The 26,379-nt window shown below is 44.8% G+C and overlaps 1 protein-coding gene across 1 annotated transcript in view; it reads right to left on the reverse strand.

Annotated features, from left to right (window-relative positions):
- The window catches only part of LOC102384331 (acyl-CoA synthetase short-chain family member 3, mitochondrial-like), a 54,483-nt gene that overhangs the window by 15,301 nt on the left and 12,803 nt on the right, over positions 1 to 26,379 (reverse strand). Inside the window, exons 2-3 of the mRNA XM_014527441.2 lie at positions 19,896 to 19,991; positions 11,753 to 11,816 (exon numbers count right to left, since the gene is read on the reverse strand). Coding sequence (XP_014382927.2) covers positions 11,753 to 11,814 — 62 coding nt within the window. The 5' untranslated portion in view covers positions 11,815 to 11,816; positions 19,896 to 19,991. The remainder of the gene's footprint in view (positions 1 to 11,752; positions 11,817 to 19,895; positions 19,992 to 26,379) is intronic.

Here is a 26,379-nt window from a genome sequence, read left to right on the forward strand (position 1 = left end):
TGAATACTGCACTAGAAAATCATTAATGATTTTGTCAACATGAAGTGTCCTTTTCCTCCATCACAAGGACATCTCAGACATTTAAATAAATCATAGGCATGTAAAATCTGTGGGGAGTGACCACACATTCATGGAACACAAGTTGGGTAACACAGATCAAAGATAAACTTGCCCTGGAGTAGTGTAATTTTAAGACACCTTAAGTGTGCTTAAAACTACTCTCAGGTGTTAATCCATGGACAGTCCAGGGGTTAAGAGCTCCAGGAGCTGCCTAAAATTAATGTGCAACAAGGCCCTTAAAGTTACACCACTCCAGGGCAGGGTTTTTTTTGTCCCTGCTATATGTCCCTGTGGCCACTTGGGGGAGCTTCAGCCTGTGGCCACATGGCTGCCAGCACTTGGCAGTCATGTAGAAGCCAGAGCCAGCTGCCAGCACTTGACAGCCATCTTGAAAACTCTGGTCCCTGGCCAACCCCTTCCCTGCCCAGAAGCTGTGTATCCAGTGCAGGGACAGCACATGACAGCTCCCTCCTTGCCCACCCTGCCTCCCTACACCAGGGCTGCTCCAGCCCCTGCCCTTGCCAGTGACGCCCAGCGCCCCACTGCTCCAACCCGGCCCCTGCCAGCAATGACCAGTGCCCCGCGTTCCTGTTGGCCATGATGCTGCCCCTGCTGCCATGCACCTGCCAGCAGGGGCCAAGGAACGGGCTGCAGGAGGCCCTGCCTGACCCACTCCTCCAGCACTCTCCACTCCAGCCTGCCTGCCCTGCCGCCCACACATTCCCTACACCCTCCCCGGCCGCCCACTCATTCCCTACCCCCTGCCTACCCCCAGCACTACTGTCAAGACACACACATGGCTGAAACAAAAACTTTATTACCCTCACAACAACCACCTCCATCCCTCTCCTCTCCCTGCTCAAACAGACCCCGCAGTCCCTCCCCCCTCAACCAACAGAGTCCCTCCACCACCCTCCCCACTCACCAACCAACATTACAAAACCCACTTACGAATGGAAAACTATTTACAATATTTCAGATCTTTGAGCCAAGAGTAGGGGGCTGTGGGGGAAGGCCTAGGGGACAGAACCCTGGAGCAAGTGTCCAGCACCCCAGCCTCCGGACATTCCCCCGTGGATCTGGGAACCTCAGTGTCCCTAGCAGGTAGTGTCTTCATGTATGGCTGTTTTTTCAGGTGCATCGTGCAGTGGACTATGGTGGTGCTGGGGCCTAGCAGGTGGTGGCAAATCTGGGGTGGGGGGGGCAGGTGGTTGGGCCAGGCAGGCAGAAGGCACCACAGGACCTCCTCCCAGGCCCAGACAGGGGCCTGCTGCAGGGCATGGATGGGACCCACGGGCCCTGTGGGGCCATGGGTGGGGACTGAGCAGTGGGGGGCATGGACACAGCCACCAGGCCCAGGAAGGTGTCCAGGGCCTGGCATTCAGTGTCCCCTTGCTACTGGAGCAGCTCTAGGTGCTTCCATTCAGGCCCAGTGGTCCCACTGCACCCAGTCCTGTGCCTCCACCCAGGCGATATCATCTGTCCTCCAGGCCTGTGCACGGGCCTCCTGCTCATCCACCACTGCCACCAGCCACTGGAGCAGGATGGTCCAATCCAGGGCGTGCCACTGGTGCAGCCAGAGCATCAGGACAGCTCCAGCAGTGGACGGCAGTGACTCAGAGCTCATATCCCCGCTGGGGCTGGTGGGCTCTCCCCTGTGTCCAGATTTTGGCCGTGCAGAGGCAAGAGACAGAAGCCTTTTGTGACAGTTTGCAGCATTTCAGAGATAAAATGCTCTGCACCAGGAGCTGTGCACTGCCCAGCTTCATATTGGGGGTTGGCCAGGCATGGGTGCCCAGGGACCATGGTAAGTCTGGCCAAGCAGGCCCAGGTCTGGATGGCTGCTGCCCAAGCCCCTTGTCCCCCCTTGCTACCCTGGGGCCAGTGACCTGTGCGTACTGGCTGCCGGCAGCCTGCCTCCCCTGCCCCCTTCCCAGGGCAGGCCAGGTCAGGCTGCTGGCTGCACCTTCTGCTGCGGCTCCAGACCCTGCTCCCCCCACCTCCTCGCAGGCCAACTGCTCTGCCACACAGGCCATAGCACTCAGGCTCGGGGCACACAGGGCTGCTGGAAAACTGGGGTGAGGGGGGCGCCCCAGGGCTGGACCCTGTGCCCTGAGTGTACCCCTGCTGCATGTGCCCTGGGCAGTGCACAATGATCTGTTTCTGCAGGTGCAGCAGTGCCCAGGCCACTATGCCCTACTGCTGCTGATCCTCCTCATTCCCCAGGCACACCTGCACTCCTGGTTTAGGACCCTGAGCTACAATAGCACAGGGGGTAAGCCCAGACTGCCCTGCAACCTCTGCCACCATTTGGAGGACTACGTGGCAGCACTACACATCCTTTCCCCTGCTGCTGAGGACATCACTACCAGCATTGACACCTTCCTCAGCGTGTGAGAGGCCTGTACCCACCCAGCTGTGGGGACATAGGCTGCTGAATAAAGTTGTGAACTGTGTCCTGCCTCCATGTGTGCTGTAGGGAGGGAACCCAGGGCCAGGGGAGTGCAGTCAGGCCAGGGGCAGGGAACAGGGGCAGTGGTCAGGTACAGGGCAGAGACTGGGAGAGCCCTCCTTCAGTGAGGGACTTACCATGTGTCTGGGGCTGGCGTGGCTGGTAGCTCAGCATGGGCCTCCCTGTCACCAACAGTGTCCGGCTATGCCCAGTGTCTGCAGCCCATGATGTGCGGCAGGCCAGCACCCTGACAGAGGCCCTCCCGGGCAGGGGGTGGTGCTGAGGTGGCCAGCAGTGTCATGGCTGGCCACTCCTCATGCTGGGGTCTGGGGCTGCCCCAAGGGTGGGACAACTGCTGGCCAGAGCTCTCTGAGCTGCCAGTGTCCAAGGGCCCCTCCTCCCATGATACGTCACCAGGGGGGTCAAGGAGGGTCAAGGGCTGAGCCAGGCCACCCGTGCTGGTGACACTTGCAGGGGTGCAGCCTGGGACCCAAGGCACCAAAATACAGGTCAGCGCCTGCATAAAGGCCATGGTCTTATGGGCACAACAGGACCACCAACTGTAGTCTATCACAGCCATCCACTGCTCACAAAGCCTTGACCTTAATGCAGCACTGCTGTGCTGACCAAGAGTGCCCTTGCTCATGCATGCCACCCAACAGGGCCTCATAAATGTAGGCATTCGAGCACCCACCCTATGCAAACTGCCTCTGCATGTCGGCATGGCCCCAGAGCGCCACAAGGTTGCCAATCTCCTCCTGGGACCAGTTTGGGGCCCAGGCAGTCAGCACGGGCATAAGCACATGGGTGGGACTGGAGTCTGACAAGGAAGATGATAAGGATGACATTCTTGTCTCGTGCCAGCTCTCTGGGCCCCTGTGTGGCTGTCCCTGTGTGGCCAGCCCTGGCCAGTGCTCAGGAGCACTCAGCGGAGGGGCACGGCCAGGGACTGGGAGCTGTGTGGTAGAGACACTTCACCACAGCACCTGCAAAATCATGCTGCTGGGGATGAGCAGCAGCAGGGAGTAGGTACTGGCCCTGCTGTCACAGACAGCCAGCTAGCAGCCCTGGGAGAACCTCAGGGCTGGGCAAAGGATGCAGCAAGCGGCAGCCCTTTGCAACACTAACCTGTGGCCAAGCTATAGTTCTGCAGACTGTTCTGCAGTTCCAGAGAACAGGCCAGGCAGAGGCAGCCTGTGGCCTGTCCAGTGGGGCACAAGAGGCCCGCTGGGCTTCTAGAGACAGAACAGGCTCCCTCAGGCTGTCGTGTGTGTGTGCCCCAAAGCACAAAATGTCTGCAGGCTTTTATACCCTGCAGCTAGGGACTTCCAGAAAGCAGCCCAGCCTTGAAGCAGGAGAGGCAGTGAGCCAGGAGCCCTGGGGCTGGACTCAGGATGGCCCTCTAGTGGCTGGGCAGACCCGACACTGAAGTTAGTGATGGGTTGCATCTACACATGTGTTAATGTGCATTAACTAATCATGCCTAAATTTGATACCTGCATTTTTGGCCATTTTTGCCTAGCCGTAAGGGCATGCATGTGTAGACATGCACCATACTGTGCAGTAAACTAGGCTAATGCACATTAATGCATGTTGTGTAGACACACCCCTTCTTTTCTGTTTTCCATTTAGATGGAAAGAGGAGTCACTATACGGTCACTGCTCATTGACCAAAGGCATGCTTGCTGGTGGCTAACAGCATCCTCCATTTGCCTTAGTAAAATGGGGCACTCTGCTCTGGCCTAGCTCAACATGTTGCAGAGGGGCTGGTTGGGGCACAAGGTGCTTCAGTGTGGGGCTACCCAGAAGGCAGCCCTGCATTGAAGCAACCTCATGCCCCAACCACCTCCTTCACCATCTACAAATGCCTTGTGGCATACTAAATAATGCTGCTGTAGAATAGTACTCGTGTTTACAAGTACTAACCTATGGCAGCATTTATTAGTTTACTGTGCCCTAATAGGGGTGTACGTGTAGATGCTGAAACTTTACTGCAGAGCTAATTAGTCAGCTCTGCAGTAAATGTTTCATGTAGACATGCCTACTGTGTGTTATATATGGGTCTGGAAACATTTTACAGAGGTAGAAAAATATCCTCATATTATTATGTGCGGAAATTGAGGCTGGGTTTTATGTGCTTCACATGATACCAGAAACAAATTAGAAGTCAAACTAATTAAATGAATTTCACCTGTGTGCACTAACAATCTGTTCTTTCAGACTGTTGTAAAACACAATATTTGCTATTTTGAGCAACAACTTGTGCACAGGTCATTCACTTGATATACTGGCCTCATGTACGACAATCCACATAATCATCCCAGCTCATCACTAAATCAAACAGCTCAAATAAGTATTCTGTAATTTTGGAAAAGAATATTTTTTTAAAAGGAATAATCTTACTGGTGAAGCAAAATCATTACTGATACTGTATTCATAAGATAATTCATGGAGAACAGATTTTTTTCTGAAACTATAGAACCAAAGGAAGCTGAGTCAATTCTAGATGCTACTTTGATAAGTATTTTTTTAAGACAGCATTCTTTTCTTTCATAATAGACAATACACAAATTAGAGACTGTTCATTACAGGTAGTCAAAGCAACTCTAAGCCATTGTTAAAAGAGGTTGGATGGTAAATGGAGTGAAGTGATCTTGAGTAACAGCTATATTATTATTCCGCATTTATACAGTGCTGTGAATATACATGATATTTTACAACATACAAAATAAGAGCTAGGTAACAACTGGAAAGACAGCTAAAGTCAAGGACTTTTTTCAGGCAAAGGATATGCCCATAAGCAAATGGGAAAAATCCAAAGACTAGACAGGGAAGTTAAGATAAAGAGCAGAAGGGGAATAAGGTATTAAGTGATTAAAGACTAAGAAGGATACCTCACAATCAGGGAAGGGGGAGCAGTGACAAAGCACAAAGATACTGGGAAGGAAGAAGACATGGAACAGGTAGAAGGCAAAAGGAAGATTTTTAAAAGAGTCAAAAGCAAGCAAGGTGCAGTGATGCTTGGAGCTGGCCAAGGTAAGCCTAACTGCTGTGTCAATGTAGACTTAGGCCAATAGCAAGAACTTTTGAAAATCCTACCTATACAGCATTGTCTATAAAGGAAAAAAGCAGATAAAAGAAAAAAAAAGCCCTTATAATTGGGAAACAGCATTTTTTTAATTGATTCATACAGGTCCACATACTTTAAGGCTAGAAAGTATCGTTAGGTACATCTTGTCTGACTTTCCACCACAGACAAAAGAATCTCACCCAGCAATTCTGGCATGAAGCCTATAGCTTCTGGTTAGATCATGACATACCTTATAGAAAGACTGCCAGTCTTTATCTAAAAAGGTCAAGTGATAAAAAAGCTGCAAGATCCCTAGGTGGTTAATTACCATAACTCTTACAAATGTAAGCTGTATCTCTCATCTGAATTTGTTTCGCTTCAGTTTCTAAATACTGAACCTTGTTAAACTGTTCCTATTAGATTAAAGAGTCATCTCTTAGAAATCTCCTCTCCCTGGAGGCATTTGTCACCCTTGATCAAGTCACTATCTTGGATGAACTCTATTGCGATTGAGTCTCTCAGTATAAGGCATGTTTTCCAGTACTCAGTTCTTTTATATGTTTCTCCTTCTCTTTCTCCTCCTTATTTTTTTAGCAGTGTGGACATCAGAACCAGTTGCACTAATGCCACATACAGAGATAATGCTACTTCTTTTTTTCCTACATGATATATACATGATATACATGATATATACATCCAGAAATTGCATTTAGCCACTTATCTGTAGCCTTTCATTGAGAGCGCTTGCATTCAGATTTCTACCATAAACCTAAAAATCCTTTTCAGAAGGACTATGTTCTAGGGTACAGTTCCCTATCTCACAAAGATGACCAACATCCATTGTTCCTAGATGCATAGCCACATATTTGGCTGTGTTAAAAAATATTTCAATGCTCCTACCAATGCTCATTCCAGATCAATCTGTGCAAATAACTTGTTCCCCTCAATTGTTTAATTCCCTATCAATTTCATAACATTTAAAATAGCAAATGTTACTAGTAATCTTTCTATATTCTCTTCCAGATCATTTGATAAATATGTTGAATAGTACTGACATTTACATTGCACAATAATTCCACATTTATGATTACTTTTAATAATCCATTTATTTTATAGCACTATTTTGCAATCCAAATATTATGAGAGCTTAAAGATATCTACTATGTCAAGCCAGTTATTATATCAGTTACACTTGTGATCTCATTAAAAAATGCTATCAAATTTAGTTGGTAAGACCCATTTTGTACAAAGCCATGAAAATCAGCATTAATTATGGTAACAGTCTTTAAATATTTACTGCTTATGTTCCATATCATCCTTTCCATGATTCTGTCCAGGATCAATAATAACTAACCTATATAATGACTTGAATCATCCCATTAATCATTTTTCAGTGTTGATACATGAGGTTTTTTTCTCTAGTCCTCTGGAACTACTGGAAGTGCTCCCAAACTCCCAAGCATTTAAAAAAATCAGTGCTAATGGTAAAGAGAACTCCTTAACCATTCCCTTTAATACTCCTGAGTGAAAGATATCCCAACTACTATATAAAAAAGGTTTTAACTTTAACAGATACTGTTTAGCATATTCCCTCATAAATGGGGGAATAGAAAGTATTCCCTTATCACTTTTTCCTACTTGTTTCTCAACACAGGATAGAAACATGTTAAATCCTACCTCAGAATCTATATCACAGTCAATAATTTTACCAAGTACTGGTTCTGTAACTTTGCCAGAATTTCTCCCAGATAGTCAGCAGAAAGAATAAAAAGCAGCTAAATCGTTTTTAGGCAGAGCTACCACACAAAGCTTAGAAGTACAAACACTGAGGTACATGAGAAAATCTAATGAGAGATTAGCTGGGAGTCAATGTTGTTCCTATGTACTGAACACATGCTGCCTTGTCTCCTTCCTTTGATTTCTGGGCAAGTATTAGGGGTGACATTCGCTAAGGAGACTAGGTACCAGTAGCTAGCTTTTTGAGAAAATTATCCTGGCACATGTCCACGAAGGGCCAGCAGGGGAGACTATGCTTAGGGGCAACCAACACGGGTTCATTAGAGGCAGGTCCTGTCAGACCAACTTGGTGGCCTTCTATGACCAGGTCACCAAAATCCCTGGATGCAGGTGCTGTGGTGGATATAGTCCTTCTGGACTTTAGGAAGGCCTTTGACATGGTCTCTCACCCCATTCTCATTAAAAAACTAGGAGACCGTGGTGTCGATACCTACACAGTCAAATGGGTCACTAACTGGCTGGAGGGCTGCACCCAGAGAGTGGTGGGGGACGGGTCTTATTCGACCTGGAGGGATGTGGGCAGTGGGGTTCCCCAGGGCTCGGTCCTCGGGCCCGCACTGTTCAACATCTTCCTCCGCGACTTGGACGAGGGGGTAAAAAGCACCCTGTTCAAATTCGCAGACCACACTAAAATGTGGGGGGAAGTGGGCACGCTAGAAGGAAGGAATAGGCTGCAATCAGATCTGGACAGGTTACAGGGGTGGGCGGATAAGAATAGGATGGGTTTCAACACTGACAAGTGAAAGGTACTGCACCTAGGGAGGAAGAACCAGCAGCATACCTACAGGCTGGGGAGCTCCCTTCTCGTCAGTGCAGAGGCAGAAAAGGATCTTGGAGTCACTATTGAGGCCAATATGAACATGGGCCAACAGTGTGGGGACACGGTCAGGAAAGCCAAACATAAATTGTCATGCATCCACAGATGCATCACAAGCAGGGCCAAGGAGGTGATCCTCCCCCTCTATGCAACACTGGTCAGGCCACAGTTGGAGTACTACATCCAGTTCTGGGCACCGCACATCAGGAGGGATGTGGACAGCATGAAGAGGGTCCAGAGGAGGGCCACTTGCATGATCAGGGGGCAGCAGGGCAGGCCCTACGAGGAGAGGCTAAGGGACCTGAACCTGTTCAGCCTCCACAAGAGATGGCTGAGTGGGGATCTAGTGACCATTTGCAAACTAGTCAGGGGGGACCAGAAGGCATTGGGGGATTCCCTGTTCCTTCGAGCACTACCAGGAGTGACAAGAAATAACGGTCACAAGCTGGCAGAGAGTAGGTTCAGGCTAGGTATCAGGAGGTGCTACTTCACAGTCAGGGCGGCTAGGATCTGGAACCAACTTCCAAGGGAAGTGGTGCTGGCTCCTAACCTGGGGGTCTTTAAAAGAAGGCTGAATGAACACCTGGCCGGGGTCATTTGACCGCAGTACTCTTTCCTGCCACAGCAGGGGGTCGGACTTGACGATCCGCTCAGGTCCCTTCCAACCCTACCAACTATAAAACTATGAAACTACTCTAAAACTACAGACAGAAAGCTTAAGCCTTTTACAGTTTAGTGGCAGGGTTTCCCAATGCAGTAGAATTTTCATTTCACTGTTCTATGCTAACGTGCCTTATGAGAACAGCTTAAAAAATTTCATGCTGCTAATAACAATGTTAACACACCCAAACATCCAGAAGAACATTCTCCAGAATATATTAATTATGGGAAGGTTAGATTACTGTGAGCAAAACATCATTTGTCATTGCATCAAGCTTCTCCTGCTGATAGAAGCTAGAGATCATAAATACTGTTGTTTTCACTCTAATGTAAATCCTCAGTTAATTATCCCTCATGTCCAAAAATTTTAGCTCACGAAAGAAGAAATTCAGAGACAAGTTAACTTGTCTCACTCCATTCTTTCCGCTGCACCCTCGTTCTGTCTACTTTCCCTGGGGCAGCAGTGATCTTCCTTCTGCCTTAACCCCTTGTTCACAGGTATTACAAAAGCACAGGTATTACCAAAGGGTATTTGATAAAGCAATCATGAAAAACAAGGAAATGAAATGTACCTCTGTATATTGTTTTTAATCAGGAAGACACTTGTATATTGTATAAGCCAGTAATTAACCAGATTTGACAAACCAGTTATCATAGATGAGCTTCTTCATTAGCAATTATTTACCCAAGAACTAAGGTAGAGACAAGAACTAAGTCAGAAAAGATATGGGGAAAGAGGTGAGCAGCAGTAGGGGTACAACATACTGCAGGCCTCTCATCAAAGTTCTGACTTCTGAGACTTAAAAACTTTAAAATTGTAATGCCAGAATAGTTATTCTAAAAACTACACCTAATCAGTATCACAAAGAATAATCCAGCCTCATCCAATCTCCGGTGACAACAGAAATCAGACTGGACTTAGAATAGCTATGAGCTCAGAATATTGGTGATCTCTAGGAAGCATTCTCCATTTGTCACTAGAAGTGAGCCTGACTTTATACCATGCAAGACTCTGCTAAAATATTACTATCATTTAGCACAGTGTAAAGCTAGGCTTATTCCCACTGAGCAAAGGAAGAATGTTTCTCAGAGATCACCATTATTTAAGAGTGTTAACAATATGCTCTACATCCCTTCAAGAGATGGCCAGTGCATGGCAGACCGAGACATGGCTAGGCCTACTCTTTCTGTCTTTGAGGCACTGTTGGAATACCTTGCCTTCTCCCAACAACAAGAAGCAATTCTGAAGGTTTTTTGTATCGACTTTTGTCTAGGTGTGAGGAGAACTTGCTGAAGAGGTAGAGGGAAGCCCTTTTTTCATAAGACACAGCAAAGTCTAGCCCTAAATATTAAACTTCAATGTGTTCATCCTTCAAAGTTTTACCACAGAATAGAGGCTGTTCTGGGAAAAGCAGCAAACAGGCAAGCATTCACATTTTGTATCTAACCCAGTTTTAATTTCATTGAGGAAAACATCTTAAGAAGGAGTAATCTTAACATTATTTAACATGAGGCTCAATACTTCGAGAGATGGATAAAATGAAGAGACTGATGATCATAATATCAATACATTTCTGCTTAGTATCAAATCTGTTTCCAACTTCACAACCACATGTGCATATGTTCATCATTCACCTATGTTCAGTTCATTAGTATCTGTGCTTAGATTTACACAGTTGTATCTGATTCAATTTTTAAAGGAATGCTATGTCAAAAGGGTAAACCATATGTATACATTAGAGGTGCACCAATATATCGGTCCAATATCAGATCAGTACTCATATAAAGAAAATCGCCTATATCAGATATCGGCCCAATGGGGCCGCTAATTTGGCCAATAAATGCCCATGCTGCATGCGGACCAGAGCTGGCAGCATGGAGAGCTGCCTCCAGCTGGTAAGTCAGAAGGGGAGGAGGGAGGGAAGGGGCATGGGGGGGGCAGATCAACACCCCTGTGGTGAGGAAGGGGGCAGGCGTTGCCCAGCTGAGGTGGGGTGAGGGCACGGCGCAGGATGGAGGCATGGCTCATGGGGTGGGAGCAGCTCCTGCCGCTGCTTACACTCCAGGAGGGTAGGGGCAGGGGGGCATGTGCCCCCAGATGTGTGCAGTGTGGGGTGGGCTGCAGCTGCAGGGTGAAGCGGAGGCAGCACTGTGTGAGGCTTTTCTTGCTAGGGGCTAGGCTTGGAGTGGGCTCTGATGGTGCTGAGAGGGGCTGCAACCACTCCAAATTTCACCGCAGCTCCACTCTCAGCCCCACTCTACTGCCTGGTGTAGCCCTGGCTGAACACCCCACCTCCACCCAAACACTGGGAAAAGCTGGAAGCAGAGCTGCAGCAAAATTTGGGATGGCTGCAGCCTCCTCCCAGCCTGCTCCGAGCCCAGCCCTCAGCAAGAAAAGCCCCACACAGCGCTGGCTCTGGCTCTACCCCACAGCTGCAGCCCACACCGCACTGTGCAGATCCAGGGGCACACCCCACCCTGGCCCCTCCTTCTCAGGGTGCAAGCAGTGGTGGGAGCTGCCCCCACCCCACAAGTCGCACATCCGTCCCGTCTCGTCCCAAGCCCCCCCACACTGCCCCAGTGGGCAGTGCCTGCCCCTGCCCCCTCCCTCACAGTGAGGGACACTGATCTGCCCCCCCACACCCCTTCCCTTTCACCACACCAGACTTACCACCTGATGGCAGCTGTATTGGATTGGTATCGGCCAATATGCCTCCTTAAATAACAGCTATTGGTATCGGCTCCAAAATCTCTATCGGTGCACCGTATGTATGCATGCATACATGCATACCAGCCAGCCAACCAAAACTGGCCCTATTTTTTTAAGGAATATCAATTTTTTCTCATACATTTCTATGCTATTTGAAAGACATATTTGAAGTTTTGTCTTGCTTACTTTACCACAATATTTCCTAAAGTCTTGGTCTTCGCTGTTTGCTTGTTATTATCCAGAATCATCACTGCAAAAGTAACAGAGAAAGAAATCAGACTTTTCTTGTTTCAGATAAATAAGGCCAAGCTGCAACTCAATGGATGCCAAATTAAGTCATAAATCACAGTACGGAGTAGTCCTAGGCAACAAAAAAGGAAATATAAAATTGCTGGGTACCAATCTAAATAAACTCAAAACTCCTGTTAGCATCCCAGCCACAAATGCAATAATCCTTAAAATGAAAGGCTGTCCATTAGAAAGGAGAATTAAAATTAACAGAAAAAAGTGAACCACACTGTAAATCTGAACCTCTAAATAATCCTTTCAGAGCATGGCAACAACAACAACAACAAAAGTAAACAAGCAGCAATACTGTACTAAGAGATGACATATAAAGTTATTAGGGATGAATGTAGCCCCCTTACAAAATACCATGTGTGAGTAATAAAACTGTTTTGTAAGTGCATATGATCTGCCTGTAGTGTGATGAGACCTGTATAGTGAAACTGCCATCACAACAGAGAAGGTTTATTTTCTACTAAGAAAAGGTAAATTAACTTATGAATGGACTGAGGTCACACTACAGGACAGTGACAGAGCTGGGAAAAGAAACCAGAGATCCAGCCCTTGGTCCTTTCCAGTGGACTGCACAATCTCTTGTCACCTTCAGTAATGTGGTTATATTCTGATGGGGACATACTTCAATGGGCTTTTCCACAGAAAAGAGGCTGAAACTTTCTCCTGGATAAAATTGTTATCTAGGAAATCTATTACAGTCAAATCCATTCTACCAGGTGGACTGGCAATAAAGAGAGAAGAGTGGTTAACTTACAGCATTTTTACTTGTTCCAATTACTGAGTCATGCCCTACAATGCCTAGGGGTCATATCGACAGGAATAGCTGATTCCTGGGAACAGCAAGGAGAATGGAGAGTACTACATTAAGTCTTGACAGACAGGACAGATATTAGCTTAATTAATAGGCTTTCTGAGGGTGGCCAAAGGAGAAGAAGCAACATCAAGCTGCAACCAAGTTGCTGCAAGACCCTTTTTTAGAGGAAAAAAAAGTTCCTGGAAGAAGTATGGAGAGAAGGGAGACACACATCTTCCAAAAGATTTTTGAAGTAACGTTGTGCCTACCAGGGTACCCAGGGCTCCTGCAATCTGCTATTTCCTAGCTGAAACATTCCTTCTTTAACAGCTGGACAGATCATTCCAGACAGTGGTTCTGATCTTAGCATATAAATAGATAAAGCCAATCCAAGATTTACAATGCCGCCAGGTAGCTTTTATTATTTCATGAATCTGAAGGCTTAACTAGACATAGAAAATCCAAGAATTGTTCTGGAGAGGGTGAATGGGAACTCAGAGGTAATTCTGTCCAATCTTTTTGAGACACAGCCTCACTGGAATGTTAATGAGAGCCTTGAATTCACATGGGAAATTACTAAAATTCTACAGAAGCCATCTGTTGCTTATACCTGCTTATAACGTAAGAAAACACAAGGTCCAGAAGTGGGCAATAAAGATGATAAAGGGCTTGGAAAGCAAGTCATATGAGAAGAGGCTGAAGGGGTTAGGCATGTTCAGCTTGCAGAAAAGGCGCTTAAGAGAAGACATGATAACAGTCTTCAAATACAACATAACCTCGTAAATCCAGCATGCTCGAGACCACGCACCTGCCGGAAATTTGAAAAATTTTAAAGTGGGGTGGTAGATGGCGGCGGCTGCCGCCATGTGCAAGCTTCCCCCTCCACGTCCAGGGGGTGGGGAGGAGAGCTGGCTGGTCCCGGAGCAGTGGCTGCATGCGGAGCAGCAGTGCGGGGTGGTGGATGGCGGCGGTAGCCACCATGTGCAAACTTTCCCTTCCGCATCCGGCGGAGCGGAAGGGGATGCTTAAAAAGTGCCGTATTTTTGAGAATTCCTGATTTTTGAGATCCAGATTTATGAGGTTATACTGTATCTGAACAGCTGCCATAAAGAAGGAAAACACTTTTTCTCTCTTGCTGCAGAGAGGAGAATGCAGACCAATAGCTTGAAGTTGTAGCAAAATAAGTTTAGATTGGATATCTGGAAAAAAAATTCACTGTTAGAATAGGGAGGGAGTGGAACACACTGCCTAGGGGAGTTGTGGACTCTTCATCACTGGAGGTATTCAAAAAGATGCTGGACAGTCACTGGTCAGAGATGATCTAGGCGTAGCTAGCCCTATGTTCTACCATGGGTATTCCCTGTACTTCTGGGCTTTGCTGATTGCCACTGCCCCCACTTTTTGCTATATGTGATAGGATGTTTTTAAGCCGCCCTCATAGCCTTCCAGTGTTGGCTACAGACAAGACAGGGGCTTTGACTCGGGTGTGCCAATGCTCCTTCTGGGAGCAAAGCCAAAAATTTCTGGCCAGAGGATCTTGCCCCTCCACTCAGAGTCAAACTAATTGCCATATCTGGTGTCAGGAGGCAATTTTACTCCATGGCCAGATTGGTACCAATGGCTAGGGGATGATATTTAGGAATTTGCTTTTAGAAATTGGCTTGTAGGAAGAGTAAATATTGCATCAGTAAATATAGGAATAGGAACATAAGTAAATGTAGGAAGAGTAAATATTCCATCATTGCAACAATGGTCCAAGGGAACAGCAAGGGTTAATTGGCTTTTAAAGTCCACTTGTGGCAACAGTCCTGGGGAAAAAGCAAAGAGATTCACGTTCTCAGCATCTGTGATCCAAGGGTCCAAGATTAGCATACAGACAGGCGCATACATCCTAGGAAATTGGAAATATGAAGCAATAAAACAACCAATGTTCCCTCGAGACCCCAAACAAGATAGGACCATGCAGAATCAGCATCAGGTCAAAATGACCAGCTGTAACCTGGCAAAAGGCCCCTGGGATCCCCGGTCTTGGGGGATTGACCAAATCAGGAGACAGGGAATGACCAAATTAAGGTACCGACAAATGACCAAATTAAGATGTGTGCACATGATGTGTTTGAAAATCAGGATTATTCTAACAGGACAGAATGTGAATGGCATGATGGCCACAGGGAAACCAAGCACTAGTACTGGGTATGAAAAGTCATCAGGAGAAAGAATACAAAAGGAAGGATCACTGGGCAATGATTTGACATTGGCCCCAACTTCCAAGGCTGCTAACATTCTCTATAGGAAACATGAGAGACTAATTCAAGCAGGAACTGTGATGTGGCATTTATGTACTGGACAGATTTACCATCTCCTTGCGAAACCCTAGGACTGATAAATAAGTAGGACTGTGTAGTCTTTTTGCACTTTGCTCGCACATGTCTTATTTGCTATCACTGTATATCAATAAAACTCTCCTATTATCGAACAGAGGTGTCATGATCAGTTTCATGAAGGAAAGTTGTGCCCTCTCCCATCAAGGTATCAGAACTGGTTCATAAAGCCAGTGCCAACAGGTACAGATGGTTGGGGGTTTTGCCTTCCTCTGCAGCCGGGGTTGTGGCCCTCCACCCGGAATCTCTTGAGCATATATTGGCAACGTTTCAAAGAAGCAGGACATTGGGGGTGCCCATAGACATCTGGGGATGCTGCTCCGATGTGCTATAATTACAGTGCACTCGATTTTTCAAGTTTGCTGGAGCATGCTAATTAGCGCACTCCAGCAGCCTCCATATCTTTTGTATTCAGCACCCCCATGCCTCAAAATGGCAGTGGGGGCACTTTAACTGAAGCTCATCAAAAAAGCTTTAGTTAAAGCACCCCCGCCACCATTTTGAAGTGTGGGAGGCTCAATACATGAGATACTGCAGGCACTTTAATTAGAGCAGCCAGTCCAATTCAAGTGCCCCCCACACTACCCCTGGAGCGTGTGTAGAGGTGCCCAGGCTGTTGTGGTTCCCCTGCTTTACCTGTGGCAGGTTAGGGTGTTAGGTCTGTGCTGTGTCAGGGTTGCAGGTAGTCTCATGTAGAGTTAAATTATGCATTTGGATACGAAGGTCTGGATAAGGATGATCTTGCCTCAGGCAGGGGGCTGGACTAGACGACCTCTGGAGGTCCCTCCCAGCCCTACTTCTCTATGATTCTATGAAATCACAGTTGGAGAATTTAGGTATACAACATAGCACCAGGGAGCTAAGCTGTGCTGCTGAAAAAAAAGGCACACACACTTGGTCCTGCTTTGCATGCAGCAACCTGGAAATGAGGCAGTAATAACACCCTGTGGGTTTCCCAAATCAGATTTATTTCCCTGAAAGTAATGTATGCACTTGTTCTAAGAATTTGAAAACAAAAGGCAAAAGTTGGTGAATAGTCCTGAATTCCAAACTAGCTTTAGGGCATGAAATTTACATAAGTCCAGGATTTGCTATGTTAGTCCTGGATCAATAGAAAACTATAACATTTAATTCATTAGTTAAAGAATCCTCTCAAATCCAAACAAACCTGGCCCACAGACCAGATCAAACCCTTGGGGTCCAAAAATCTGGTGACATGTGAGCAGTAGCAGCGTCAACTGGGGCTTGATACCAGCATGCAGAGTGCCAGGGCCCAATCATGACACGTGAATTAGTGCAGGCATGGCACAGGCTGCCATGGCCCAATGCCAGCACTCAGGGACCAAATGCAGCAAATGGGGCTGGGAAGGGGCAGTGCAGGGCCCAATTCTGGCTTGTGAGGTGAAAAGGTTGAGTCTCACTGGAATAGAAAATCTGGTTTAAGGAAATATCTGAACTAGAAATAAACAGGACACAATAGGGCATAGGTAGATGAAACAATTATACTGATACAAGCTGTTAGAACTGTTAGCTCTGTATGAGCCTGTGATTGATACAAAGCACAGCAAAACCACTTTATCTCCAAGTCAAAGCTGGGAATCATGCAGATGTAACAGATTGTAACAGCTACTGTCCCCTTTGAAGCAGGGTTTCTCTCTGCCCTTTCAAAGCAGCTAAAATTGACATCCATCTATATCCTTAGTTTTCCAGTGGTAGATGGCATTAATTTCTACCTACTCCTGGTTAAAATGCTTGAAACTAAAATTATTGCCTAGTCCTTCTGACACTTATACCAATGCAAAGCCAAAATCATTTCACATAGACTTATTTACTTTATTCTATACTTAACCTGATATAATATGAAAGATTTTGACCCCTGTCTAGGAAGCATGGGCTTTTTTCCTTTCTATTTTGACTCTACAAATCTAGTTTAAATGCATCATGATTTGAGCAATCAGTGTCCTAAGAACCATACCAGCAGGGGTGGGCAATTATTTCAGCTGGAGGGCCACTTGGGAAGTTTTGGTGAGTTATCATGGGTTGAATCAGCAGCTCCTGGCCCCCTCTCCCTGGCCAGGAGTGGAATGAGCAGCCAGGGCTGGGGCCAGGATCATGGGATGGTGAAAGCTGCAATCTGCTCCTTGCATGCCCCTGCCAATGAAACCAGCACCTGTTGCAGAAACGTGTGGGCAGCAGATCATGATTCTGCCCCAGGCCCTGGTCCCACATTGTCTCCATCCTGAGATCCCATTCCCAGCTCTGCCCTCTCATCCCACTCCTAGATGCTGCTCCCCACCTGCCCACAGCCCCATCCCATCTGCCCGGCTGAGCATGCCCTGCCCAAAGGGGTCCTGGCTCATCTCCATGGAAACTCCACCCACCCACTCTGTCCAGCACTCTTGGTGCTCAGGCAGCATCTGGTGGTGGAGACTCACACTGGCAGCTGCTGGTGATGCTGGGAAGTGAGTCTGGCTGTTGTGCCACCCCAGCCCCACTGCACGCCTGGGGGTAGAGGGACCATGCACACACATCACAGACCAGGCTGTCCCCCATACCTGGACCGGGCAGAGCCATGGGACCCACCATGGGACGGATAAAATTTCTTAGTAGGCCAGATCTGCCTTATGGGCCTTATTTTGCCAACCCCTGTGTTAGACCTAAAAGTTTTACAGCATAGAAAAGTATGGAGTCTATCTTTTAAAGTATAAAATAAATTTGTAACTAGTCATATCAGCAGCTAAAATTCACAAAACAATTGAAGTGGGGAAGAATAAGACAAAATACAGTGATTACTGTACCCCAGTTGTCTTTCCTGCCTAGTGCAGGGGGCTGGACCCAACAATCCTGTTAGGTCCCTTCCAGCCCCTTACAATCTACGAATCTATGGATCTATGATGTCAAGAACCAATATTTCAGTAATGGTGGGGTTATAGACTTTGTAAGCCTTTCTAGTAACTGGTCCTGAACTACTGTGATACCCGTTCCTTTACAGATTGTGACTGAACGTGGCATCTGTTTTATGTTGCATTTTTGAAGAAATTCCCTTTGCTTTATTTAGAAAAGGGAAGTTTTAGTTACATTAACAGCAGATTGTGCAGAATTCATTCAGAATCTCTATATTTCTGCTTCCCACTGACTTTTGCTAGGCCTGATTTCTATTGCCTCAGGAGCAGGTGTGATGCAATTATAATCATCCCTGGTTACCTGGTAATTAGAGCTCTGGTCAACCGTCAAACCTTTCCTCTACCTCCTATCTACCCCCACTTCTTACATTACTGCTTGTCTTCCTACAATAATTAATGGTGCCAAGTCTAGGGCAACAGAAAATGATTTTTTTTTTTTTAATCTTCACACTGGCATCTGTGTGTTAGAAGAAAAGCAAACTAAGCCCATTCTGCCCAAGAATGTGAGTACTTTCCCTGCAGATAGCTTGACCTTTGAAAAATCTAATTATTTTTTCAGTCTTGGACTAATTCTTAAAATCTCTGCATCAAAATCAGAGTTCCCAGGTATGAAAATATTTTAGAATTCTTCCTTGTGTGGCTTCACTCTCTGCATGCAAATACCTTTCACGCACTCTCACTTTTCATGCTGGTTCGCAGCCTACCATTTTTTACAGCTAGAAATGAAAATGCTGCACAAGTACTGAAAAATAATATGTTTAACATCTCTCTCAAACCCGAGACCTCCTAGAAGCCTGAACATAAAGGCTAACTTATTTGATAAAAAGAATTGGGATGTGAAACAAGTTCAAATTGAGGACATTTATACCCTGGCCAAGTTGCTTTTTAGTTTATCATTACATATGTGAAGAGGTCACAGAATTCACAGCAAGATTCTACTTTCTGCACGTAACCATAAGGAGATTTTTTAATACATTTTTATTCAAGAAAAAGAAAAGATCAGATAGATGTGACTCTTAAACAGATGTGCTTATAGCCCCAGAAAATAGAACCATTTATGCTCCGAAGAAAATATGTAAAGATATAACAGCTAAAATTATCTTAAGAGTGAATCATTGATAAAGCAAGTACTTTTTTGTCTAGCTATCATGTCCTCTCTCCAAATTTTAAAGATTTCTACTACTAACATCTTGCCAGCAGATGCTCTCACTGCTGGTTATCGTTTAATACCATATCATTTTAGATTAAGGCTTGAAGCACTGTTCTCATATCTTCACAATAATCCACTGGTCTCAAGCATGCAGTCTGAATAGTTCAATGCAAGCTGGAACAGCCAGTTAGTCACAGTGGGCCTGGTTCTGAATTCCTTGTGCACCTTCAGATCCCATTTCTGCATTTTTGGCACCCAAAATTAGTTTAGGATGAATGAGACTAACCATTTACAGGAAATGTATAATAATAAGGTGGGTTGTAAAGGGTCCTGTGAGGAGTTGAACAGTTCCTGTAAAAAAAAGCATCTGTAAGAAATACAGGATCAAACTTATATGTAGTAGTAGTGGTTTCAGTTTTACTTGTACTAGATCCTGGGATCAGCTTGTAAGGCCTGGCCTTCCTGTATCTGACAGTCCAACAGGATGTGTGTGTGTTTGTGTGTGTGTGTGTGTATGAGATGGTTGTTTTAAGTGAATCCTGGAGTTAATGATTCAGATGAGAGCAGCTCTGATGCAGTTCCAAGATGTGCCACTTGGTAAGAGCCATAAAAGTTCAGCATAGTTCTTCAGTATCTCCTAGGTAATCCTCTCTTTTCTCCAAGCAAGCTGGGGAGAATGCGAGAACTATTAAGATTGGTCCTAGACCAATAACTCCATTCATAAGGTGTGATCTTACAATTTCCTAAGTACTTTCTCAAGGATACAAACAAATACCTCCAGGCATACTCTATGCACACTTACCATTGTAGCCTGGCACTGGTTTTCCTGCCTGTCCTGGTGGTGGTGATGTTGAATTCCCCAAACCGATGCAGGAAGCTGTAATCGCAGATCCAGTTTCTGTTATATAAGGGAAGGAAAATATGTCAGTTAGACATACGCTTAGTGTCATTAAGTATTTATTGGTGCTAAGTTTGGTTTCTAGTTCAGCTCATCAAAAATAATTCCCAGATGAGCAATGAAAAATTTAGAATTCAGCAGATTCATGTATATTATGTAATATCTGTGATTTCATCACAGAAACTAGAGTGCACCTATGGACTGCTTTTTCCATTCACTATCAGATAATCAAAAAGAAAAGAAAGGCATCTTTAGCTTTCTGCTATAGACCTGGGGTAGTCAGAGCCCAGTAACCTATATGCCTCCAAGAAATCAACAGAAGATACAATTATGTAGCACAGTTATATTTTAAGAGTTGTCTCACAGATCAGTCAGAAAGAAAAATCATCTTCAGAAAACACATAGGTTCACTCTTCTCTTTATTACTCAAGTCTCTACTCTGCTTCTGCACATTCTTGGAAGAGCATAAATCTGTATGCAGAGTTCTACTTTTGGAATGAAAACTTGGAAACATTTATAGGTTTGTGTAACAAGGCCCTGCCCTGTTACTAGGGATTCGGGGGAGTCTGAACAGCCCCATACCCCAGAAGCACCTCTGCACACACCCCCCCCCCCCCCCCCCCCCCCCCCCCGACATGTGAGACCTCACCGGAGGCTGAGAAACCATGTCCTGGGACTCAGTGAGTCCCTCAGCAAGGGAGCTGACACAGGTGTGGGGAGTGAGAGAAGGTTAGCCACGTGAGCCCCCAGAGCGGGAAGGATAAAAGACACTGAAAGCAGCCTCAAGAGGCTGCACCTGGCCAGGGAGCAGGCTGCCAGGAGCCCGGAATTACCAGCGGTTAAGCAGCCACTGGGAGAGCCCGGAGCAGGTCTCGTCTCTGTTTGTTTGTTTGTTTGCTTATCATTTGCTTTGTTGCACAAGCGTGCAGGCTCTGCAAAGCCTGTGAAAGATAAGAGGTGACCACCAGGTGAAGCCTGGAAGAACCACTGGAAGACAGCTAAATGCTAACTTGTTTGTTTAACTTCTTTTGTTTGTTTTGCATCACTACCAAGCTTGGGTGGCCTCCAAGTATTATCTACTAGCCTGGCTGCAGCAGAGGCAAGAGCCCTGAACAGTGGGTCCTTGGCCAAAGCCAGCAGCAGAAGTAAAACTGGTCAGCTCAACTAGCATGACCAAACATACCCTACTGTGATCTGCCCAGACTGTCCATAACAGCCAACAGCTTGGAAGGCAGAAGGAAAAAAATCCGTAGAACAGGAAAAGTTTTTAAAGCAACAGTTTATTTGGAAACACAGCAGATAGCTGAATAATATCTATTTTATAACTCCTAGGAGTCTCACTATGATCAACGGGAACAATTTCATCTACTGTGTGGAAAGAAAAAAAAAGAACGGTAGAAGGACTGCACCTAAATCCCTGATTCTTTAAGAAAGAACATTCCTGGAAGATGCAGGGATGGTAAAGGAAAAGGAGTCATGCCAATAACAAACACTCAACAATTCATGAGTCAGAATCCCCCTCAAATCATAAATCTTGATAAAAATGAAATTGAAGTTATTTTTATTTGCCTTGTAACTCTTGAGTCTTGTAACAGCCAGAACCAGAGGGATTAATAAGCAATAATATGTGCTTCTTGGAGGCATTTGGTATTTTCCCTAAACAGGTAATATTGGTTAATATAAGCTTGTAAATTTGTAAACTGCAAATATAACTTATCTGTCATAAGTTTAACCAAAATGATAAATTAACTGTTCGTGGAACTGACTGGGCCCCATAGGCAAAGCTGTAGCTGTGAGATTAGCTGGACTAATGGTTTTTTGCTCAGGGTTCAGCCTTAGCGATAAAAACCGGATCTAACTGCTTGGCACACCCAACACATTCCAGGAAAGCATATCCCAAGAAAGCATATTCAACTGAAGCCTAAAAGGGGTTGGGATTTAGGCGGAGCGATGTCAATTTCAAACCTAAAGGTGCTGCATCGTAATTTGCTTATTGGATAAACCCGAGTCTGGGTAGTAACCTTTTATGATAGTTTTAACACCTTTCAATCCCATAGGGTAACAGCTATAGGGCAACATTGTGAGTGGCCCTGAGGCCAACAGATTAACATAAGACTAGGTATAAAAAGCATGTGCATCAGGTGACCAGCAGGAAGGAGGGAACAGAACGGTCATTTCTGTTCCACGCCTGGACCCCAGACTCCCAGTGTGAGTGAGGATTGGATCCTGATCAAGGGACCTTCCCTGGTAATCCCTCTGACAGCGTCGAACGGGGACGCCTGACTTCGCTGGAATCACTTGGTGCGCACCTGGCATTGAGGGACTATCGATAAGTTGCCAACCCATGTCTGTCTATTTGTTGTTTTGAACAGCCCAATGTGGCTAATACCCTTGCAGTGCACAGTTGGCCTGCAACAGATTGATCTATCTATCTGTTATTATCTGCTGTTATTATTTACTATTCGCTCTTTTATACTGCATTATCTGCTTATTGCATTTATCTTTCTGTTAACTGTTGTGTGTGTGTAAGCTATAATAAATTTGTCTTTATTTCACTCCCAACTTTGCCTCCTCGATGCGAAACTGAATCAAACAGCCCAGTTGGCCTGTGATAAAATTGATACACTCACAGTGCCCAGCTGGCCCGTGACAAGTCTTTAGTACTTTTTAAGCTTATCTCCACAACCATTAAAAAAATGAAAGCTAACATTTTGGTGTATTCACTTAACTCCAAGATCCTGGACTTTAATGAAAACATGAAATATTGTGAGACTTGAAATAAAAGTATAAGGTTAGCCACATTGTGCAGAAACACTGCTCCACAGCAGATGCTTTGAAAATAACCCAAAATGTATGCTTCTCTTGAATAATCTTCAACAGATTCTTCTAGGAACTAACAGGTCATTGAGACGTTATACAGGATATTTAATAGGGTCCCTATTTAGATTAAGTTGACATGTAGTAGTGCTGGCTAGCATGACATACTAACATTGATGGCCTTGCTGGAACTGGAAGCCATCTAGTTATATAACAATAACAATAGCAATGCTATTACTTATTACATGGAAAGGACTTCGTTGTTGAACCTGCATCAAGATCAAGGTGTGCCCCATAGCAAAAAAAATGGCAGGTCATGAGGGATGGCAGCGTACATTAGAAACTGGTTGTTGTGCAGGAAGCAGGGAACTAGACATTTAAGAGCATCATAAGGGTCACAGATAAATTGGAGAAGGCAGGGGAAGTAGGTAGTGATAGCCTTTAGTGAAGCCTTACAGATCCCCAGAGGAGCTTAGGAAAGAGGAATAGAGTAGAACTGCCCTAGAAACAAAGTCTGTGCAAGAGAGAAAAATGTATACAGTATGTTTTGACTGAGCAAGGACAGAAAAGGTCAGAGGAGACTGGCAGGAGATGGGGGAGGGGGGGAATTGGAAAAGACTGAAGCTAGGCACAAAATTATCCATAGGAAAACCAGGAGAAAGAAAATGGTTCAGAGTTATAATGAGAGATTCAAGTTGAAAAAAGGGAAATGAAAAAGCAATAGATATAACTTACAGAGTTACATATCCTTGACTCATATGTTAGAAAAAAAGTGTGAGTTATGGTGAAAATTATTAACAGTACAATATGGTCCATTTGTCTTTAAAAGGTAAGTATGCATGCATGGCATTTCAGAGGTGGGAAAAAGGAGGTGGTTCCTGCTTCCCTTCATGCAACTGAAAGGGGCCTTGTCCCACATCAGGATACCAATAAGGGTATTTACTAGGTTTCTTTCGTAATATCAGGGCATCAGAAATAGGAGATAGATAAGCTGCAGGAAAAGAAACCACTAAAGAAAAAGTTACTCAGCAGATTGCATCTTTTTAAAAAAATAACAAAAAACATCCATTAGTATGGCCACTACTTGTTTTTTCTTTTTCTCTCTTTTTTTATTCTGTCTTTTAAAACAGAAAATAAAGGCAAATCCCCTTTAATTACATGTTGTTTCCATGATTTGCATTTTCTTGAGAGAAGTGGATATCAGAAAAGCAGGCAGACTCCTTCCATTGAGTGTGGATTATGTGAGGAGGCATAGAAGGTGGGGGAGAGAGGGCATATGCATCTTCATTACCTAAACTACTCTGTTGCTATACATCACTTGGCAAACACCTGCCAAGCCTACTTCAACAGGTCAGTTGAGAAGAGGTGTTAAATAGGTTTACCTTAAATAGGTTTGCCTTTCACAAAGGACATCAGAGTTGAGAAGAGAAACAGTTGGAGGACGCAGACAGGCTTTGTTCAGATGCATAGGACTATTTATCCCAAATTGCTTATTTACTTGAGGATGTGATTTGCCAGATTATTATTGAAATATTTTTTAAATGTAAGTGCCTGATGGTTGCTCCTTTCCTGGGATAGTCTTGGAAGATGTTCCCGCAGGTCTGATACCCATGGTCAAAAAAGAACCAGTCCAGAGTGAGGAAGAAAAGAACCAGTGTGAGACCTAAAGCTAATGGAGTTTGGTTAAGAATTACCTGGAAAATGATACTGAATGTTAGGCCTCATTTTGCCTAATTTCAATCCAGGGAAGTGGTTTGAGACTAACAACACATTTCAAAAAGGTTACAAAGCAGCCATTGCAGAACTCTTGACAGCCCTTGCCAGCCTCAGCCACATTCAGACCAGTGACAGGCAAAAGGCTGAAAGTCCTATTGTAAGAATGATAAAGTAGAGGATTGGATGGTAGATGGAAGAGTTTCATGGATGTGACTATCTGTAATTCCACAAACCTATTTATACTTCTCACAAACAGCATTGCCAAGTGCAGAAATTAATATTAATAGATTCTGCCATTACTATCATTGTTGACAGGAGTTTGTGAACTCAAGCAAATTTCTCTACATACACAAGTTGACAGAAATAGGGAATGCCATTGACAAGGAAAATTACTACAGCTGGAAAGTGAAGATTCTGCCAGAAAAATGGAATGAGAAGAGAACATTACTGTAACTTAATCCATGGATGATTTACTGGGCAATGGGAACTGTCATAAATTTGTAACTGCAGAAGCCTCCCGTTCAAAGGTCTTTGAGAGGAAGATATTTCTAGAGTCTCTAAGGGTAAGCTGAAATACACTTGGCTATTCTCAAGTGCAATCTATAAAACGAATGAATGTAAACTAAAAGTAAATGACGCCATTGTGCTGATTTATGTCTGTATTTGCTTATTATCCATTAACAAATAAGACCAACCTGTGTTCCATCTGTTATAAACAAGGGCATTCTTTTAACACAGTGGATGAGTCATTTCAATAGCAGATATTAATCTATATTAAGTCATAGAAGAAAGATGAATCTCAAAGGCAATGGTTCATTGTATTCAGTGGGCGTGTCTACATGTGCATTTACACTGGCTTAAAATTACTGCACAGTAAGTGGGAATAGGCCGGCATCTACACATGCAGGCATTCAAACGTATTAATGCTGTGCATGGACTGACTTGGGACTAAAGTTAGTCCCTAGTCAGTCCACACACACAGTGTTACTGCACAGTAAAGCGTCTACATGTGCATTACTGCGCAGTAACTAATTAGGCATAAATTTGATACCTGTAAACTTGCAGATATATAATTTACACTCAAGTCAGCATAAGTCACCATATTTACTGTGCAGTATGGGCATGCATGTGTATATGCATGCCCATACCACGCAGTAATTTCAGTTACTGTGCAGTAAATAAGTACATGTAGATGCGCCAGGTTAGTAACTCCTGAAAACTAGTTTCCCTACTTTCCACAAACTGAATGAGGCAGGGAGAACTACCCTGCAGTAACAAATTTATTTTTGGCATTCATGTACTGTAAAATAAAAAGTTCATTTCCTTATTGTCTCTTTGAAAAAGATTTGGCAAACAAATCTAGAATCCGTCAAAGAGCAAGAAAAAGCTTAATTAGACAGCAATCCGTTTCCAAGGGAACAGCTTTTGTCAAAGAGAATTAAATACAAAATCCTCTAATGGTTAAGTTCAGAATATAAAAAGGGAGGAAGTTCAGAAGTAGGGAAAAGAGAGTCACCCTACTTCACCAAACCTTGCCAAATATACAAACTAAACAACCCTTTTGCAGTGCTTCTGCCAATTAGAGTGATTAAAAAAAGAATTCTTTGTCTGAATTTAGATGGACAGAGATTTTCGAGTTAAAGTTTGAAAGTAAAAGCAGTAAGAAGGTGAGAAAAATGCCATTTATTATTACTGTATTTACTTTATTAGAAGGCAAGTTTTTCCCCCTCATTTACCAAGGGGAAAAAAGACCCTTGTCTTACAGTCAAACACAAGACAGTGCGGGGGAGCAGGCAGCTGCTGTGGCTCCAGCCCAGACCCAGGGTTGGGGATGGAGCTGGAGCCAGAGATGCAA

This window comes from Alligator sinensis, unplaced genomic scaffold (genome assembly GCF_000455745.1).
Source record: "Alligator sinensis unplaced genomic scaffold, ASM45574v1 scaffold1726_1, whole genome shotgun sequence".
In the NCBI taxonomy this organism is placed as follows: Eukaryota; Metazoa; Chordata; order Crocodylia; family Alligatoridae; genus Alligator; species Alligator sinensis.